The 20303-nt window shown below is 41.0% G+C and overlaps 1 protein-coding gene across 1 annotated transcript in view; it reads left to right on the top strand.

Moving 5' to 3' along the window:
- The window catches only part of Mthfd1 (methylenetetrahydrofolate dehydrogenase, cyclohydrolase and formyltetrahydrofolate synthetase 1), a 68450-nt gene that overhangs the window by 29658 nt on the left and 18489 nt on the right, over window positions 1–20303 (top strand). The window contains exons 7-17 of the mRNA XM_026385084.2: window positions 955–1091; window positions 2512–2623; window positions 8290–8417; window positions 8837–8934; window positions 9128–9301; window positions 10830–10966; window positions 12478–12524; window positions 13145–13252; window positions 13369–13443; window positions 16364–16466; window positions 20142–20218. Coding sequence (XP_026240869.1) covers window positions 955–1091; window positions 2512–2623; window positions 8290–8417; window positions 8837–8934; window positions 9128–9301; window positions 10830–10966; window positions 12478–12524; window positions 13145–13252; window positions 13369–13443; window positions 16364–16466; window positions 20142–20218 — 1196 coding nt within the window. The remainder of the gene's footprint in view (window positions 1–954; window positions 1092–2511; window positions 2624–8289; window positions 8418–8836; window positions 8935–9127; window positions 9302–10829; window positions 10967–12477; window positions 12525–13144; window positions 13253–13368; window positions 13444–16363; window positions 16467–20141; window positions 20219–20303) is intronic.

The following is a 20303-nucleotide window of genomic DNA, read 5'->3' as shown; positions in this document are numbered from 1 at the left end:
CTTTTAAACATATTAGACTTAGAAGTCTATTTTTGAATATTCATGATGTTAATACTATATAAGATCTGATCTTTTTCTGATAAAATTGATTTTATAAATGAAGCATAATTTAAACTCAAAACTGCCTCAAGCAATGATCCACAGTCTTCAACCTTGACTGGATCCTATGGCTTAGACAGAGTCCTCAAAACATTCTCTTTGCTTTAGTGTATGCGGGCAGCTCATTCTCAGGTTCCTTGTCCATCCTTGGGCATAATAGTAATGGGATTTTGCCAGGGGATGAAATAGGGCCACTTGTCTACTACTGGGTACTCACCCTAGTCATCTCTGTTGAGCACAGCAGGAGTCAGTCCTGAAAAGGATGTTAGTATATTTCCAGAAGAATGGGCGCTTAGTAAGCAAAAAGAAAGCTTTCTACTATAGTTAAAATTTCCCCTTTATCGCTTCCCTGCAAATGACTCTGTGGTTCAGGTTATAAGTCAAATGAGAAACTTTGACAAGGAACTGCATGAATAAACTTGAAGCTGAAAAGAATCACCAAAACTAATCTAATTTCCTTCACTTCTCTTTACCCCATTCCATACACCCAAGTAGTTATAACCATTTTTCCCAAGTAATTTAATCTGATAACTTCTTCCATATGGTTGTTTAGCTGTATCTCAGGGTTTCTTTTTGAGTGTAGGATTTCTTCCCACTCCCCTATGACTCAGTAAATGGATCTTGGCCTAAGATGCTCTCCAAAACCACAACAAGGACAGTATACAAGTTCCTAATCTGGATGTGAAACCCTAGAGCTAAGAATCTCATTGCCAGAGAAGGAGTGTTTTTAGGAAGGTTTCTGTTCGATGCTAAGAACCTGCTTTCGTGCACTTGTTCTGTTTTTCCACTCAGGTGGCAGGCGAAGAAGGGCAGCTGCTTTGTTCCAACTCTGACGCACACTGGCTTTTCTTTCAGGGGTGCAGATTGCTGGAAGGCATGCGGTGGTGGTCGGGCGTAGTAAAATAGTTGGTGCCCCAATGCATGACTTGCTTCTGTGGAACAATGCCACAGTGACCACCTGTCACTCCAAGACTGCCAATCTGGACAAGGAGGTAGGAGGTCTGGGATAGAGTAGGAGGTGTTCAGTGTGTGTGTGCATGCATGTGTGTACTTCACCCTCACTGTCTTGTTTAACCTCATAATGTTGTTAATATGTTTCTTTTCTCATTTTACAAGATAAGGAACAAATTCAAATTACAAACTTGCCCAAGTTTATACATTAAGATTTTGTTCTGACTGTATATTTTGACAGTAATTTGCCTCCTGGCAAACAGAGATTAGCAGTGTAGGCACTGGGATTGGCCTCTGGTATCCAGATCCTGTGTGTACTGCAGAAGAAGAAGTGTTCCAGAGAAAGTCGTGGGCAGCAGACACCCATGGCAGCTTCTTCTTTTGGGGGGGAGGTACCAGGGATTGAACTCAGGGGCTCTTGACCACTGAGCTATATCTGCAGCCCTATTTTGTATTTTATTTAGAGACAGAGTCTTACTGAGTTACTAGCACCTCACTTTTGCTAAGGCTGGCTTTGAACTCATGATCCTCCTGCCTCAGCCTCCTGAGCCTCTAGGATTACAGGCTGTGTGCCAGCCCGCCCAGCCATGGCAGCTGATTCTTGATCCTCACATCAGATTCCTGAGTCCAAAAATGTTTGCATGGCCAGGCCTGGTGGCTGGCACATGCCTGTAATCTCAGCTACTTGAGAGGTTGAGGCAGGAGCATTGCAAGTTCAAGGGCAGCTTGGGTAACTTAGCAAGATATGGGGAGAGAGCAGGAGAGAGGCCTAACATCTTCTCTTTTAATCTTTCTAAAGCAGTGCTCTGTGGAAGGTTCTGTAGGAGATAATGCAGTTTTCAGGCATTATATTATGCAGGGTTGTTGTCCTGAGTCTGTGGCTCTGAGTCCAGGCTCCCCTTCACCCTAAAGGTTCTCATTGCTTTCCCCCATTTTGTTCAATGCAAGGGGAGCTCTAGGCATATGTAGAAATGCATAGCATGTGAAAGGCCATCAGAAACAGGCATGTGGCTTCCATTGGAAGCCTTACTCTTATATCCTGAAATAGCTGATGATAGTAAAAAGTTAGTATAGGGGCTGGGGATGTGGCTCATGTGGTAGTGCACTCGCCTGGCATGTGTGCTGCCTGGGTTCGATCCTCAGCACCACATACAAATAAAGATGTTGTGTCCGCTGAAAACTAAAAAAAAAAAAAAAAAAAAAAAAAATTAGTATAAAGCTCAAAGGTGTCCTTTCTACTTCTAGATTTTTTTTTTAAAGTTTTTTAGTTGTAGATGGACACAACTTTATTTATTTGTTTGTTTGTTTGTTTGTTTGTTTCATGGTGCTGGGGATTGAACCCAGGGCCTTGTGCATGCGAGGCAAGCACTCTACCAACTGAGCTATATCCCCAGCGCCCACTTTTAGATTTTTTAGTGTGTGTCATTACTCAGTTTCTGAAAACTGAATCCCTTCCCTTAGGTAAATAAAGGTGACATTCTGGTGGTCGCAACTGGTCAGCCTGAAATGGTGAAAGGAGAGTGGATCAAACCTGGGGCAGTTGTCATTGACTGTGGAATCAACTATGTCCCAGGTGAGTATTGCTGTGGTTTCTGGTAAAGGCCCAGAAGGACAGGAAACCTGAGAGAGAACCTTTAGCCTTATTTTATGTTTGAAGTACTGAGGTTTAGAGAGACTGACTTGCCTGAGGGTGCACGTGGTTTATAGATGAGATAGTCGCCTCTTGTGGGCAGGCCCACCTGGCGTGAGAACCTGGAACTTTCACTGCTGTATTGTAGTGACTTAATCCTCGTTGACTTAATCCAGGGAGAGGGTGGCAGAGGGGCTGGGAGGGTGCTGCTGTTTGTCTTCATGTAGAGATCAGTTTGTTTTAACAAAGGTGATGGGTGGGTTTAAAATGTAGCGCAGTTAGTCCCCTCTTACCCACAGTTTTTTTTTCCCATGATTTCAGTTACCCATATTCAACCTCATTCTGAAAATATTACATGGAAAGTTCCAGAATTAAGCAATTCATGAGTTTTACATTGTGTGCTGTTCTGAGTAACTTGGTGAGCCTCTTGTGCTGTCCCTTTTCATCCCACCTGGGATATGAGTCATCTCTTCCTTCTCCGTGTCCACATTGAATATACTACCTGCCTGTTAGTCACTTCGTAGCCATCTCAATTGTTAGATGAACTGTCATGGAGTTGTAGAGCTGACGTTCAGCTCGCCCTTACTTCACTTAATCACAACCACAAAATGCAAGAATAGTGATGCTGGCAATTTGGGTATGCCAAAGAGAAGCTGTAGAGTGCTTCCTTTAAGTGAAGACGTTAAAGTATAATCAGGTATTTTGAAACAAAGTGAAACCACATTCACATAACTTTTATTATATTGTAGTGTTGTAACTATTCTATTCCATTGTTGTTGTTAATCTCATGCTGTGTTTAATTTATAAATTAAGCTTTATCATAGATTTGGATGTTTAGAAAAAAAATAGTATATATAGGATTTGGTACTGTCCATGGTTTCAGGCGAAAACTGGAGGTGGGGTTTTGAAACTATCCCGCACAGTCAAGGTGGATCTATTGTATAATTGTTGCAAAGTGCTGTGAGTGTCCAGAAGAGAGGCACATTCTACCAAAAGTTCTCTGGAAGGGTTTTACAAAGTTGTTTGGGCTGAGGGTGTAGCTCAGTGGTGGAGAATTTGCCTAGCACATGTGGGGCCTTGGGTACCATCCTTGGCACTGCCAAATGAAAAAAACAAACAAATGTTCAACCTGGATTTTTTTTCTCAGAGGAGAGAAATTCAGCTTTTTAGTCACGTCCAAAACTCTATGTGGCTGGGCATGGTGGCCCAGTGACTTGGAAGGCTGAGGCAGGAGGTTCATAGGTTCAAAGCTAGCTTAACAACTTAGGGAGACCCTGTCTCAAAAAAAAAAAAGGGGGGGGGGCTGGGGATGTCGTTCAGTGGTTAAGCGCCCCTGGGTTCAATCTCTGGTACAAAGAAAGCAAAACAATACAAAAGTTGTATGTGTCTTCCTTATCCCCAGGTTATTCCTTATTTTCTTATTTTGGCTAGTGATATCGTCATCCTTCCTTTTTGCATATCTGAAACCTTTTCATTTCCCTTCCAATCATTCTCTTTGTTGGATTCATTTTTAAATGTTAGGTACCATTTTCCTCTCTCCCCTGTTTTCAATGTCACCCCAAGAGTTGCCCTTTCAGCTGGGTAGCTGCTGTCCATTTCTTGTTGGTCTGCCTATCTGCAGCTGATTCCCTGCTGGCCAGGACCTGTGTGCCTTTTGTCTTCCCTTGTCTCTTGCCAGACTCCTCACATGAGCTTCAGCGACCCCTATAGTCCTTTTTCTTCTTTGCACTTAGTGAATACCTGGCGTAAGCTGTTGGAAGTGGACCACTTTGCCTTCCCTACCCGTTCCTCGTTTGTCCTTTGCAATTTCTGTGCTGCATCCTTAGCGGAGTAGGCTGTTCAAAAATAAAACTTTCAAAGAGCAATACAGTAATACCTGTATTGTTGCATACCTCATAGATTCAAGAAAGTAGCCATCTTGGGGCTGGGGTTGTGGCTCAGTGATCGAGTGCTTGCCTCACATGTGTGAAGCACTGGGTTCAATTCTCAGCACCACATATAAATAAATGAATAAGATAAAGGTCCATCAACACTAAAAAATATTAAAAAAGAAAATAGCAATCTCTAATTGAGTGCTTCCTTCTTTGCAGCAAGGGCCATGCCAGGGCTTGGACTATACAACCAAATAGGGCTTGGCTATGGCTGGCTGGCTGGCTTTCTGTCTTTCTCAGGGAATCAAAACCAGGGCCTTATACTTTTCTGCCACTGAGCGACATATTCAGTCTTGAACTTCACTTTATTTGGGGGGGGGGGTGTTGGGGATGGAACCCAGGGCCTTGTGCATCCCAGGCAAGTGGAGTTCTACTACTCTACCACTGGAGCTACTTTGATCTTTTAGTTTTACTTGCAATCCTCCTGCCTCAGCCTCCTGAGTCACTCAGACCTCACTTCGAATTGCATAGTTCCTCTCTGTTTGTGATGTCTGTTCCTCCTTCCAGACCTTGTCTATTTCCCGTTAGCCAGGAGTGGTCTCACCTTCTTTTGAAAATCCTTCCTTCCCTCCCCTCCCCTCCCACAAAACTTGGTATTTCTTTTGTTGTCTGTCTCATGTTTAGTGTCCTGTACGCTCCCTGCTAGGCTCCTCCCAGTCATCATGTCTGGGGAGTCTTCTCCGGCTTCTTGCCTTCTGACAGCTGGCACTCAGATCTGTTGAATTGTTCAGGGAGTTATAGCAAGAATAATCTTTTTTTTTTTTTTTCCTCCCTTCCCATCTCAAGTTTGAAATGTAGACACTGAGCTGCCAGGAGCATTAGTCACTGTCAAGTCCTCACTGTTTTTAACCTCCCTCCCACTCTCCCTACCTCGATTTTAAGACAGTAGCTCATAAATGATCACTCATTTTCTGGTAGTGTAATTATCTCATGGGTGATAAAGAAATTGCTCTCCTACAACTCCTCAATTTGAACACTTGCAGCATGACATTCAAGCTCACTGTCTTTCAGTCCTTGCATCTTCTGTATCCTAGTCCTGCTGTGGGCATTTTTGGATTAGATGTGAGAGATGGAGAAGAAAAACCTGGGTGAGAATCTGGAATCTGGAAGATAGGAATGAAATGTTTGTTTACACATGAAACTTATCATCCTGTTCACATTGATTCTTTGTGTATATGGTAACACATGAATAAAATTAAAACAATATCATCCTTTCTGTTCAGTGTTTTTGGTGATCCTGTGCGTATAGGCAAATATATCGATAAGCCTGGATGTTATTGTGCCCCAGGGATGGTAGAATCATTGCATTACAGACCAGTGGGTGGGCTGCAGGACCTAAAAACCATTCTTTGGAAATATTCATTTTAGAAGCAATATATTCTACAATTAGGTCACTTCTTGGTTCATATTTTATTTAAATTGTTTGTATGGGACCTGGGGGTATAACTCAGTAAAGCCTTGGTTCTCTGAGCCTTGGGTCAGTCCCCAGCACCCAAAAAATAAAATTAAATCATTTGCATGACCTAGTCAAGGTTAACAGGGATAAATTACTTGACAAATTAAGAACGAATTAAGGTGAATTTATGTTTTTCAAAAAAGAATTTTTTCTTTTACAGTTCTGGGGATTGAGTCTAGGTCCTTGCACATGCAAACAAGGGATTTATTTATTTATTTATTAAGATTTACGTGCAGAGCAAAAAGTATTGGCCAGGGCAATGTGTGAAAGGTTCTTCTTCCTTAACCTACTACTAAAGATAATTTGAGAAGACCTAGATTAATAGTGTTTTATTTGAAAGGCATAGAAGAAGAGGTAATAGATTTCCCACCCTACCCTGATTCATTCTCAACTCATTCAGTATAATGTTTCCTGTACTGACAAATATTTATTTTTTAGTTGTAGTTGGACACAAATACCTTTATTTTATTGATTTATATGTGGTGCTGAGGATCGAACCCAGAGCCCCACACGTGTCAGGCAAGCGCTCTACCGCTGAGCCACAACCCCAGCCCCTCAGTTGAATTTTGTATATGTAACTTTCCAATGAAAGAGAAATTCTAGGGCCAGGGTTGATAATCCCAATGTTTATCTGCTACTGAAGCTGTATACTTAGGCTCAGAAGTGGTCACTTTTTCCCCTGAGCACATTGTTCAAAAACTAAGATGACTAATAAATAGAAATGAAAGGAGCATTTTAGGCTAATCTCAGTGTTAGATTGTTGAAACCTATAACTGCATTTCCTTGGCATTTTGAAACGATTTCAGGGGTTATGAGGGGAAATGTTCTACCATAGTTTGCTGCTTCATAATCTTCTAGAAACCAGGAACTACTCCAAGGAGTTGTGTTCACCAGCTTCCTCTAGTACATATCTAGGTTGGGAAGAAGAACCTTAATTTTAGAGAACGCGTTTTTAGTTTCAAGGATGTGCACTTTCACTAGGCATGGTGGTACACATCTATAATTCTACCTCCTTGGGAGGCTGAGCCAGGAGGATTGCAAGTTTGAGGCCAGCCTCAACAAGTTGGTGAGGCTCTGTATCAAAAATATGAGTGTGGGGGGTGAAAGGGCTGGGGTTGTAGCTGAGTGATAGTGGCCACCTGGTTTAATCCCTAGTATCACTGCCACACATACACAAACAACACAGAGAATTTGCACTTTCTTGTTTGGTTCTCAGCAAGCTTGTGAGATAGGTAGTGATGTTTCTTCTTTGCATCTTTGTACTTTCAAGGAACATGGGCACCGCAGAGTGGAGGACAAACAGTTAAAGGGTTTATCCTAGAGCATAGTTCTGGCTTTTTGGCCTCATCTGAAAGCTTCCTCTCTCAGCTGTGAAGATCTGCTGAAGGAGAAGTGGTATGAGGCTAAGATTCTACCAGATCCTGCTTTGGCAGCCTCATTGCTTCAAGGTCTAGCCCTGTGCCCCAGCCCCTCCCGGAAGTGCACCAAGCCAAGTGTAGGATGTTCTTTGTGTGAGTGAGCAATGATGCATCATTGGGTTTTGTTCTCTTGAACAGCTATTCTTTGCTGGTAAGATTTGTAGTTGTTCTTGTATCCATTTAAGGGAAGTGTAATTATATTCTTTGCCTTCAGCATACATTTAAGTAACTGCTCGTCTTTGGAATTGGATGTTGAATTGTTCCTCCAGCTCACGCATGGAGCTTACAAAACGCTGACAGTTGCTGTAGAAACGGTATCTGGCAGCTGTGACATAGCTGGAGTTTTTTGCACCCAAAAAAATTCCTTTGTAGGCCTTGGCAAATTAACATTTTAAAAGGTTCTCATTATATACTGGGTAGTTGGTTTTAAGAATAAAAAACAGTGTTTTATTTGCCACCTGAGGGACTACAAAAGGATTCTCCAGGTTCTGAAAAACTACTTAGTTGTCTTGTGAATTTTTGCTGGTAATATGATCTTCCTAGGAAATAGGAGACACCTGTCACCCTACAGTGGAGCTGGTGATGGAACCCGGACCTCATGCATCCTAGGCAAGCGTGCTGCCACCAAGCCACACTGCAACCCTATCCTGTGGCTTTTAATTAGACACTTGAGCCTCATGGGGTTATACACCCTAAAATTTGCCTTAGTTTTTGGAACAAACAGTCATAATTGATCACTTAGCTTGGAGATAAACTTAGCTTTCGATTCTGAGACTCTGCTTTGATTTATTCCCACTCAACCAGATGATAAAAAACCCAATGGGAGGAAAGTTGTGGGTGATGTGGCATACAAGGAGGCCAAGGAGCGTGCAAGCTTCATCACGCCTGTCCCTGGCGGCGTCGGGCCCATGACAGTGGCTATGCTGATGCAGGTATTGATGAGTGAAAGTTGCTGTGATTGTTCTGAAGAGTCAACACTGCTTTTCTCTCCCTAAAAAGAAATGGAAGAATGAAGAAATAGTATCAGTCACATTAACAGAAGAAATGGCATAATTCTTATTTCCTTTGGAATGTAATTCTCTCCAGAAACAGAAAAGCACAGACAGGCAGATTGGCTCCATCTGTTTTGGGTTGCTTGCTCTTTATGACACATAGTAGCTGGTCTGGGGGGAGGCAAGCAGCCCCAGAGCATGTCAGGTACACGTGGACTCACCTAGAATCAAAGCACATTCCTAGGAGGATTATGAATCAGCTCATTTTGGGATTGAACTAGAGGGCCCTGATGTTTGGAACTGACACGGGGGTTAAAATAATCACCTCTTCTAAGTTTCATTTATGTCATTTTGCCTAGAGCACAGTAGAGAGTGCAGAGCGTTTCCTGGAGAAATTTAAGCCAGGGAAGTGGACACTTCAGTATAACACCCTTAACCTCAAGACACCTGTTCCAAGGTAAAAATGAAATTTTCCTGATCTCGAACGTTATGGATTGCTGGGCTCAAGCTGATGGATACTAAGGGCACATGAACGCTCCCAAGAAAAGTACCATCAGTTGGGGTGGGGGTTGTATTGCCATATTGCCTATACCAGTATAGGATTAAATTCACTGAATAAAGACTGATGCCTATCTTCTGTATTTTTAAAGTGACATTGATATATCACGATCTTGCAAACCAAAACCCATTGGTAACCTGGCTCGGGAAATCGGCCTGCTTTCTGAAGAGATTGAACTATATGGTGAAACGAAGGCCAAAGTCCTGCTCTCGACACTGGAACGCCTGAAGCACCAGCCTGATGGGAAATACGTGGTGGTGACTGGGTACCGTGTTGCTTTGTGTTGCCCCTCGAGTCTTCAGAGCCATCTTGACTGTTACCAGGGCTTGCATTTGCATGTGGCATGCATGTGTGGAGGTGCCTTTAATTTTACCTTGGCGTTTTCACACACACCTGATCTTATTTGATCCTTATAGCAACCTCTTGAAGTAGGGAAGAGTTGAAGTCTTTCAGAGATGAGAAAATTAGTTTTCCATCTTGTAGAGAGAAGAGTATGATTTTTTTTAATTAAACCCCTAATTCATTAATTCAATAGATCTCCTGAGCAGTCCGTTTTTTGGAAGTTCTCTGTCTTTTCAATTTATTTGTTGTTTTTAGATATACATGACAGTGGGGTACATTTTGATATATTACACATACATGGTGAGCAACCCATTATAATTTTCATCCCATTCTTGTGGTTGAACATGATGTGGAGTTACACTGGTCGTGTATTCATATATGAGCTTAGGAAAGTTATGTCTGATTCATTCTACTGTCTTTCCTATTCCCATCCCCACTTCCTTCCCTTCATTCCCCTTTGTCTGATCCAATGAACTTCTGTACATCCCCTCCCTATCTTCCCTTGTTATGGGTTAACATCCACATGTCAGAAAGAACATTCAAACTTTGGTTTTTGGGGACTGGCTTATTTCCATTCATCTGTTGAAGGGCACCTAAGTTGGTTCCATACCTTGGCTATTGTGAACTGAGCTGCTGTACACATTAATGTGGCTGCATCACTGTAGTATGCTAATTTTAAGTTCTTTGGGTATTATAATCCGAGGTGTGGGATAACTGGGTCAAATGGTGGTTCCATACCAAATTTTCTAAGGAATCTCCGTACTGCTTTCCAGAGTGGTTACACCAAGTTGCAGTCCCACCATCATTGTAGGAGTGAAACTTTTCCCCACATCCTCACACTGAGCAGTCATTTTTTAATGCTGGGTGAAGTTATATTTAAAGCTAGTTTTTGTTGTTGTTGTTAACAGTACTGGGAGTTCAACATAGGGATGTGCTGCCACTGAGCTGTATCCCAAGCCCTTTTTATCTTGAGACAAGGTCTCTCTAAGTTGCTGATGCTGGTCTTGAAATTGGTGATCCTCCTACTTTAGCCTCCCAAATTGCTGGGATTATAGGCATATGCCACCACACTAGCTAGGTTTATTTTTTCAATGCCAAGGATGTAACCCAAGACCTTGTACATGCTAGGCAAGTGCTCTACCTGAGCCACATTTCCAGCCCCAAAGGAAGAAATTAAAGAAAGTAAAATTATACCATCTGTCTACAAGATCAAGTGTCAAGAATATTTGCTTCTTACAATTAGAGCTTTTCCTTCTTCCTTTCTTTTTCTTTTTCTTTTTTTTTTTTTTAGCTTTTTGGAAATTACAGCTAAGAATTTTAGAAAAGATCACTTTCAGGGCTTTTGTCCTTATTTAGATTTAGAGTCATTCTCTAGTATCTGTTAGGTCTGACTTAGTGAAAGATAAATAATTTATGAATGAATCTTTTCCTCTTTTCCTTTAATCTTGAAGAATCACTCCAACACCCCTGGGAGAAGGAAAAAGCACAACCACGATCGGTCTGGTGCAGGCCCTTGGCGCCCATCTTTATCAGAATGTGTTTGCGTGTGTGCGACAGCCTTCCCAAGGGCCCACCTTTGGAATAAAAGGTACTTATGGGGGCCAAGGTGGCCAGAGGGCACCTACCTCTCCTTCACTCCTCTCGGATCCACTTGACTCCTGAAGGTGTCTGAGGTCTTCACCTCATTTAGACACTAGGAATACCTGGTGTTCATGTCTTCCAAAGAAGTGCATTTGGTGAAGGCTCTCCTTGGATCACCCCAGCTCCTGTCGCTATTGGACATTGCACAGGGATTCTCTGGGATTGGTAATATGTGGCTGGAGGTGCTTTTATTTGACCCTGATAGTCTACCGTCTCAGTAACAATAAAGTTATCCCAGCTATTGATTCATGCTGACAAGTCTGAGACAGACTCTAGAGATGTCTTGTTGGAAATAAGAAAAGCCTACTTTTACTGAATGCTTTTTTGTCAGCTATTGTGCAAAGCGTATTATTTCTGTGCATATTATTTCATTTTATAGTTCTACATGACATAGTATTATCACCATTTTATAATAGCAGCAACAGAATTTTAGCAATAACTTGGTCAGAGGCGCCCTTATTAAGGACAAGAGCAGTTTCCCATGTATATTTCAAGCTCTAAACTACCTTTAACACATGCTTCTTCTGATTGGATGAGAACATGACATCAGTAATCATCTTTCAGAGTTTGATTGCTGCAATAGTGTAGACCTGCTCTTCTAATTTAAATTATTTTACTAATTATAATAGGTTCAAGTCACCTTTCTCATTTGCTTGGTGACAGGGTATCCATTCTTCTTGTTTCAGTAATTACTGCAAATGTCTACACCAGGCACACCTCTGCCCTTCTACCTGTTTTATGAATGTGTTTTGACTTAGTTCTGCTTTCAAGCTTGTCTTAACAGCCCCCTTTCCACTTTGGAAGGAGCCTTTCTCCTTGTTCTATTTAGTGAACACACTATTCTCCTTTTCCTCTTATTGCCTCATTGCATGGTCTCTGCCTCACAAAAATAAAATCTATACTCCAAGTTGACATTTATCTCACTAATGATTTGGTAACCTGGATGTTTTTGACTGGCCTTGTGTTAATAATCCAAATGGGCCAGCATAACTCTAGCAGTTAAGCTGTTTTCTAATATATGTCTACTTCAGGAAGGATTAGAGTCTCTGTGTTAGGTGTGAATACTTTGGAAATTCCTATTTTGAAAGCCAGAGTAGCTTTATGAGAGTAGGAAATTAAACAGGCTTGCCTTTATGTAACTGTCAGCTGAGTCTTTTAATGTGTTAGGAATCACAAGGAACCTATTTCTAAAGATAATGACTAGGTATGTATGTATGTGTTCGTGATTTTGTCATTTAGACTCAGATTTCAATTGAGAGACTATTCAGCATGAACATGATCAAGTGTTTTACTGTGGTAAAAGAAAATTAGAAAATACTTGATCAAATCTGTCCAAATGATTATTAAAAATAAACAAATAATATGCTTGGTTACAAAATCCCTTTTTTTTTTTTTTTTGGATTCCAAGTCATGGAGAAGCGTTTTTAACAGGAGCCCCCAACCTTTACTCTCCCCTAGGTGGCGCTGCAGGAGGTGGCTACTCCCAGGTCATTCCTATGGAAGAGGTAAGGTAATCTGGGATTTGGCTGAATCAGACCCTTTTTATATCTTTATACCTCCAGAGATTAAAGGGGTTTTTTCCTAAAAAATAGCACTGTTAGTGGACAAATGACTTGTTTCCCAGTAGAAGCAATGCAAATGGAAGAATCGTCTTAATTCATAAACTTGTGACATTTTGGTTCCAAAGTCTGGCTTTCAGTTCATAAGCAAGTGATCAAATGGAGCATGATTTTGAGAAGCACCAGGACACAGTGAATTCAGGCTACTAACAACAGGAATGGGAACAGGAGAGGAAATGCAGTTGGTACCGCCTCAGTGTGCTCCTTCTTGCTCTTTGGTTAAGGGATCTGAGTATGTCCTCAGCAGTCTGTGTTGCTGTTGGTTCCAGTGGTGTTGTATTTGTAATCTCTGTGCTGTTAAGAGAAAACTGTACTGTGTGGGAGGAGTTACTCTTGAATTCAGCCAGTCACTCATTTTCTAGGAGCTCCCGCCATTGGGCATTCTCCACTAACTGCTGACCTTGGTATTCCCCTGGCGTTAAAATGGAGGTTGACTGGTTGCAGTAGAATGAAAGTTGGAAAGACAGAGCAGCTGGGAGACCAATGTGGCTTCTGTTCTGTTGTAGTTTAATCTCCACCTCACTGGTGACATCCATGCCATCACCGCAGCTAATAACCTCGTCGCTGCTGCCGTCGATGCTCGGATATTCCATGAGCTGACCCAGACAGACAAGGTAGGGTGCCAGGGGCTTTTGAAAGGGCTGATGCACCCAGATTAGTGTTGGCCCCTTGGGTAGCAAGGCAAAGGGGTTCCTCTGACCTAAAAGCCCTTTCCCTCCTTTTCTTTAAGGCTCTCTTTAATCGTTTGGTACCGTCGGTAAATGGAGTAAGAAAATTCTCTGACATTCAAATTCGAAGGTTACGGGTAAGTTTTTTCCCTCTTTGTGATATTGTCTAAAATTTGGTGATAAGGATATAAAACTGTCCTTAAAATATCTTATTTTGTGTCAAGTTACGTCAACAATCAGTCCTGTTGTCATGATGTGGGTGGCAAGGATTGGTGGTCGAGGTTATTTCTCATTTATTTATAAATTATAAATAGTTAGTCCTGGAACAAAGAGAGCACTGACAACCTGCCCTCAGCTAAGAAGAAAACTGATGCTCCCTTTCTAGCATGGAAAAGAGTCAAGATGCCATTGCAGTAACATTGTAGTTTGATTCCCTGCCTTTCCCAGCCTTGGGACCTTAAAGCAAAATTGTTATAAAACTTGCCTTGCAGTTTACTCATCTGTACTTGCCTTGTTGCCCTGCATAGATAGAGGACTATCAAATAGTTAAAGGAGTAGTTACTTTGAAATATTATTAGAAATTTAATAACAAATATATAGTTAATAAGCATATGCTATACCACACTTCTAGGGGTTTTTTTCCCAAAAGAAATGAAAACTTGTGTTCACACAAAAACCTGTGTATGAGTATCTTTAGTGGCTCCATTAATAATCTCCAAAACCTGAGAATATTCTGTCTTTCAAAGGATGAATGGATAAACAAACTGTGGTACATCTATACAATAAAAAGAAATGAATTATTGGTACACACAACAACTTGGGTGAATCACAGTAAGAAGAAATGAGTTATTGGTACACACAACAACTTGGGTGAATCTTAAAGACATTGTGCCAAGTGAAAGAAGCCAGTCTTAAAGGAATATGTGTGGTTCCATTTACATGACATTCTCAGTAAGACAAACTGTAGTGATGGAGGACACATCAGTAGTGCCAAGAGTCATGAGACAAGGCAGGGTGTGATCATGAAAGGACTGTAAAGTTAAGAAATCATATTGGGCGTGATGACACACTCCTGCAATCCCTGCTATTCAGGAGGCTGAGGCAGGAGGATTGAAAATCAAGGGCAACCTCAGCAACTTAGTGAGCCCCCATCTCAAAATAAAAAGCAAAAAAGGACTGGGGATGTGACTCAGAGTTAAAGCTCCTCTGGGTTCAATCCCCAGTACCAAAAATTAAAAATAAATAAGTAAACTCATGTATTCCTTTATTGAAGAAGTAAGGAAGATAAATTTTATATATGTGCTCTTTAGATAGCATGGTACATATAAGCATTTAATAAATTTTGGGTGCTTATTACCAACAACACTTCTACTCACTTTATTTTTAATTCTTGGCTACTTTATATTTTGATGCTGCAAGAATAGTCCACGGAGCTCTCCTGTACCAGATGCCTTGTTGCTGTACATGTTGCTGTACTTGCTTTACAACTTTGTCACTATTAATACATGTGCATTTTTTGGTGGACCATTGAGAACAACCAACCATGACGCAGTCTGGCATTCAATAGCCTATTTTGCTTTTGCACCCTACCCTGCAGTGCTGTCCATCAGGTAGCTCAGCTGTTACTCCATTCAAAACAGAGTGGTGCTCCGTGAGGCAGGAGGTGCCATGGAAAGAGCAGGCAACTTCTGATTTTACCTTTGCTAATAGAAATTTCTATCAGAGGTGAGGAGGGAAAGGCTCTTAAGCCAAGAGACATGCACAAGGTGACAGTACCCCTTGCAGGGATAGAACTAGTCCTAGGCCTCTTGTCCCTCTCTCCTGGCAGAATGTATAGTCTGCCCTGGGCGCTTGCTGAAGAGTAGATTGTCAACAGCAGATTCTGAACAGGATGACCAAGGGTTTTGCTGGCTTTAGTGAGCAATGTCATGTTCTAGGTTTTGTGGGGCTCTCTGACAAGCCAATGAGTGGCCAGCTCTGCAAACAATCTGAGGTTTCAAAGCAGGTCCTCATAAACAAGAAAGAAACTTCGAGGCAGAGCAGATCTTGCTAGGGCCCACTCTGAACTACCATGAATTGGAAGATGTGACCTATGTAGACACTGTTGGGAGGAGAAAAATAAAAACCCTTTCTGTGTCTTTGAGAATGATGAGAAGTTAACAAAAGTACAACACTACATTAAAACATGTAAAAGTCATGTTGATTTTTTATTGATATTCATTTCTGTCCTTTCTGAAATTTTATTTATTTATTTGGTACTGGTGATAGAATTCAAGTTCTTACATGTGCTAGGTAATCACTCTACCACTAAGCTGCCTCCTCATCCCCTAAAATTTTCATTTGAGTTGGGCTTCTTGGTTGTCTGATTAAAACTCTTTGTCACAGTGATAGAGCATATGCTTGGTATGCATGAATCCTTGGGTTCAATCCCTGACATGAAAAAAAAGAAAAGGCAGCTCTCAGTGGTGCAATGGGGGAGGCTGAGATAGGAGGATTGCAAGTTTGATGCTAGCCTCAGCAGATTAGCAAGGCCCTCTGTCCCAAAATAAAGAAGGCTGGGGATGTAGTTCAGTGGTAAAGGATATCTGGCATCTGGCTAAAAAAAAAAAAAAAAAAAAAAAATGCTTAGAGTAGATTTCACTGGTAGAGCATTTGCCTAGATGCATGAGACCCTGGGGTCTGAACTCCAGCACCAAAAGAAGAAAAGAAAGAAAGAAACAAAAAATCTTTGTATATTGCTTTTCTTTCCTTTCAGTATATTTGGGCTTGGTGAATCAGGAAGTGTCTTACAACACTTCTTGGTCTATTCTTTTTTAGAGTTAAGTTGAGGGAAATGCCTCTAGTACTCAGTCATAGGGACCAACCTGTCAATATTTGTGCATGTGTAAGGAAGAAATAACCTCTAGGTGTAGCCTCAGGCATCATCATATTCTCTTCTGAATTTAAGATGATTTGCTTTTCCTACAAAGGGACCCAATCTCAAGAAAAGGATTCATTTTTTTTTAATTATGATGTTTGTTTTGTCTTATTTTATGTTTCAATTTTCTACCTCTTCAGAGACTAGGCATTGAAAAGACTGACCCTGCCACACTAACAGATGAAGAGATAAATAGATTTGCAAGACTGGATATTGATCCGGAAACCATAACTTGGCAAAGAGGTACTAAAGCCCAAGGTGTTTGGTTATACTGCACGCCCCATGCCCTCCAGGAGAGTTGTGAAAATGTGAAGTCCAGAAGCTCCTGGGTTGGTATTTTCATGGTTAAGGCATGACCAAGATGGTGACATTATTTTTCTTGCCACCCCCTCTTATCAGCTGCCATCAAACCCCCTTGGCTGGATGGGGAGAACATTTTGCTATCTATTCAGTGTTGATTGAAATGAGGGTGGTTTCAAGGATGTTCATGCATAAACCAAAAATAACGTTTTTAAAGTTCCATTTTATGCAAAAAGTTTTGGTGTCATGAAGTAGAGAAATTATGTTTAATCATTTCTTGAATCATGTGTGCCCTTTATTCTAGAACTCTTGTCTGGCATCAGTGAGTTGATTTTTCTTGTAGCTCTTCAGCTTGCCTAATCATTTTTACTTCATTTTATTAGATTCTTTTGTAGCAAATTAGATAGCCTCCAGGGTTTAAATACTTAGGAATTTAGCTAGTGAGTTGCCCGGCTCCACCACCATATGTTGCTTTTCTCCACGCACAATTAGCATGGCTTGCAATTTTATTTTATACCAAGGGTGCATCCATCTATTTTATATTACTACTGAGAAGAAATTCTCATCATCATGCAGAATACAGCTAAAGGGCAATATGTTGGCTGTTTTTGTGATTTTTATTGGCATGGAAACTGTTAATGGTGTTTTTAAGATGACACGCTTAATATCTAAAACCACACTTGTAGGTCTGCCTTTGCTTCAGCAGTTTTAAATAGATGGTATAATGTTTTACCAGGAATAAACTAAAGATCCATTTTGAAAATTTAGTATCTCATTTACTTTTCTTTTGCTTTGTGTCTATTCTTGACAGACAAAAAATGGATCACAAATATCAACTAGCTATTTGATACAGAAAAATTAGTTATAAGGAACTGGATAGTATATATTTTGAAAAGTAAGGTGTAACTCCAACAACACATTGTTTTGTGCACTTACTGAGTAAGTCTGTGTGTCTCCTGAGTACGGTAGATTACACTGCATTTGATGTTTAAGTCATTAGTCTTTTTTGGTGAGATTGAACCCAAAACCTTGTGTATGCTAAGTACATGCTCCAAACATTATTATAGTTTGTTTTTTTAAAATATTTTTTTAGTTGTAGATGGACACATACCTTTATTTTATTTGCATGTGGTGCTGAGGATCAAACCCAGTTTTTTCCACATGCGCAGTGAGTGCTCTACCACTGAGCCACAACCCCAGCCCTATTGTAATTCTTATACAAACTAATTCACGTTACCGAATTCCTTAAAAATACTTTTCCTTGGGTCTTCAGTGGTAGAGCTCCTACCTCATATGCATAGGCCCTGGGTTTAGTCCTCAAAATTGGAAAAATATAAATGCTTCTCCTCTTTGACTCCTTTTGCATATGAACTGGGTTCCGCTTTGGCTTGGTGGTTGTCCGTTTGGGCTTTGCTGTTGGTGTGCTTGGCATTTCATGCAGAAGTGGCTGCTCTTATTCCCCTGTGTGCCCACACTGCTCTCAGTACTTTCCTTCTGACATCAGATGTCTAGAGGTTTTGTTTTTTTCCTCCCAGAACAACTCAGTTCAGTTTTCCAGTGGATACTGACGGGGTATCTCCCAATTTAACCCCATCTGACACAGTCTGAAGTTAAGGGTCCATCTCGTTCTCTCTTTTTTTTTTTTAGAGAGAGAGAGAGAATTTTTTAATACTTATTTTTTAGTTTTCAGCAGACACAACATCTTTGTTTGTATGTGGTGCTGAGGATCGAACCCGGGCCGCACGCATGCCAGGCGAGCGCGCTACCGCTTGAGCCACCTCCCCAGCCCAAGGGTTCATCTCTCAATGTGCCCTCCCTACTGCATACTTTAATCCCAAGCCCAAAAAGTCACCTGGCTGTAAATTGGAGGCTCCCATGACCTCCTCTTTAAGTTTGATCATTTGCTAAATCCAATTCAGGACTCAGGGATACGCTATTTATGTTTATCTGTTTGTGTATATGTGTGTGTGTGTGTGTGTGTGTGTATTTATTTCAGTACTAGGGATTGAACCCCAGGGAACTCTATCATTGAGCTATACCCCTAGCACTTTGTATTTTAAAAATCATTTTGAGACAGGATCTTGCTAAATTGCCTAGTCTGGCCTCTTACTTTCGATCCTCCTCCTCAGCCTCCTAAATCACTGAGATTACAGGCCTATGCCACCATTCCCTGCTTGCCAGTTTATTATAAAAGATATTACTCAAGAATAGTCTGGGGCTGGGGTTGTGGCTCAGCAGTAGAGCTCTTGCTTAGTGCGTGTGAGGCCATGGGTTCGATCCTCAGCACCACAAATAAATAAAAAGAAAGGTATTGTGACCAACTACAGCTAAAAACAAAATAAGTATTTAAAAAAAAAAGACTAGTCTTAACAGAGGGCTGGGGTTTTGGCTCAGTGGCAGAGCACTTGCCTTGCACATGTGAGGTACTGGGTTCAATCCTCAGCACCACATACAAATAAATAAACAAAATAAAGATATTGTGTCCATGTATAACTATAAAAAATTAAAAAAAAAAATAGAGTGGAAGATAGGCAGGATACATCACCTTCCTAGCACCTTGATGTGTTCCCCAGCCTGCAAACTCATCAAGATATCTTATTATTCAAGAGTTTTTCATAGACCTTTATCTCTCTCCCCTAATCCTCTTCTTGGGGTTGGTGGATGGGGCTGGAATTTCCAAACTTCCAATCATTTAATCTTTCTGGTGACCAGGACCCTCCTTCTGCTCTCTAGGGGACTGTCATCTTATTAGAATAAACTCATGTGATTAAAAGGGATTTTTTTTATGAATAACAAGACACTCCTATCACCCTTAAAATTCCAAAGGCTCTCGGAGTTTTGTGCCAGGAATGTAGGACACACATCAAATGTACTCTTCCTATATCATGCATAAAAAAGCCAAAGTTAGGGAGGCACTACCATAGTACTAGGAGGTAGGATTATATATAGTTGGGTGGCCTGTGCCGAGTTTTCCAAAGTTATATAATTAGATGTATATTCTGTCATTTGAATAGAATGTGCTAAAGGAAAGACCAAGCCTTTTACCTGGCATGTTTTCAAAAGGCATTGGCATTTGCTGTGAGTCTATGTCTCTTGTTTCTTAGAATGGAATAAGGTTAACAAGTTCCTCCACAGAGCAACACAAACCTCAACCATTTTAAAGAGTGGACTGCTCTGTTTCTTGTAATATCGAACTTGCTTAAAAATAGATTCCAGCTGGGCACAGTGGTGCACGCCTGTAATCCCAGTGGCTTGGAAGCCTGAGGCAGGAGGATTACAAGTTCAAAGCCAGACTGAACAACTTAGTGAGTCCTTATCTCAAAATAAAAAATAAAATAGGCTAGGGATGTGGCTCAATGGTTAAGCACCTCTGGGTTCAATCTCTGGTACAAAAAAAAAAAAAATAGATTCCAGATTTCTAATTAGTTGTTTGAATTCTCTAGATGAAATAAAAATAGCCACTCCACATTCACTTGCTTTAAAAATAATTCCTGTACATTACTGGTATGTGAATATTATTTCTTAACTCATACTCTAACTTTGCCATCAAAGCTCTGCTGCTCCCTTAACCAGGTCCTTTTACTAAACACCATTCTGTGTCTTCCCTTTCCATTGTAGTGTTGGACACCAATGACAGATTCCTGAGGAAGATCACCATTGGACAGGCTCCAACAGAGAAAGGGCACACACGGACGGTAACTGTTTGTTCCTTCCCAAGTAAATTAGCTTGTGTGAACTAGATCTTGCTGCTCTATCCTCCTCCATCCTCCCTGTACGACT

The sequence above is a fragment of the Urocitellus parryii genome, chromosome 6, assembly GCF_045843805.1.
Source record: "Urocitellus parryii isolate mUroPar1 chromosome 6, mUroPar1.hap1, whole genome shotgun sequence".
NCBI classification, from domain to species: Eukaryota; Metazoa; Chordata; class Mammalia; order Rodentia; family Sciuridae; genus Urocitellus; species Urocitellus parryii.
This window is presented reverse-complemented; position numbering and strand designations above follow the sequence as displayed.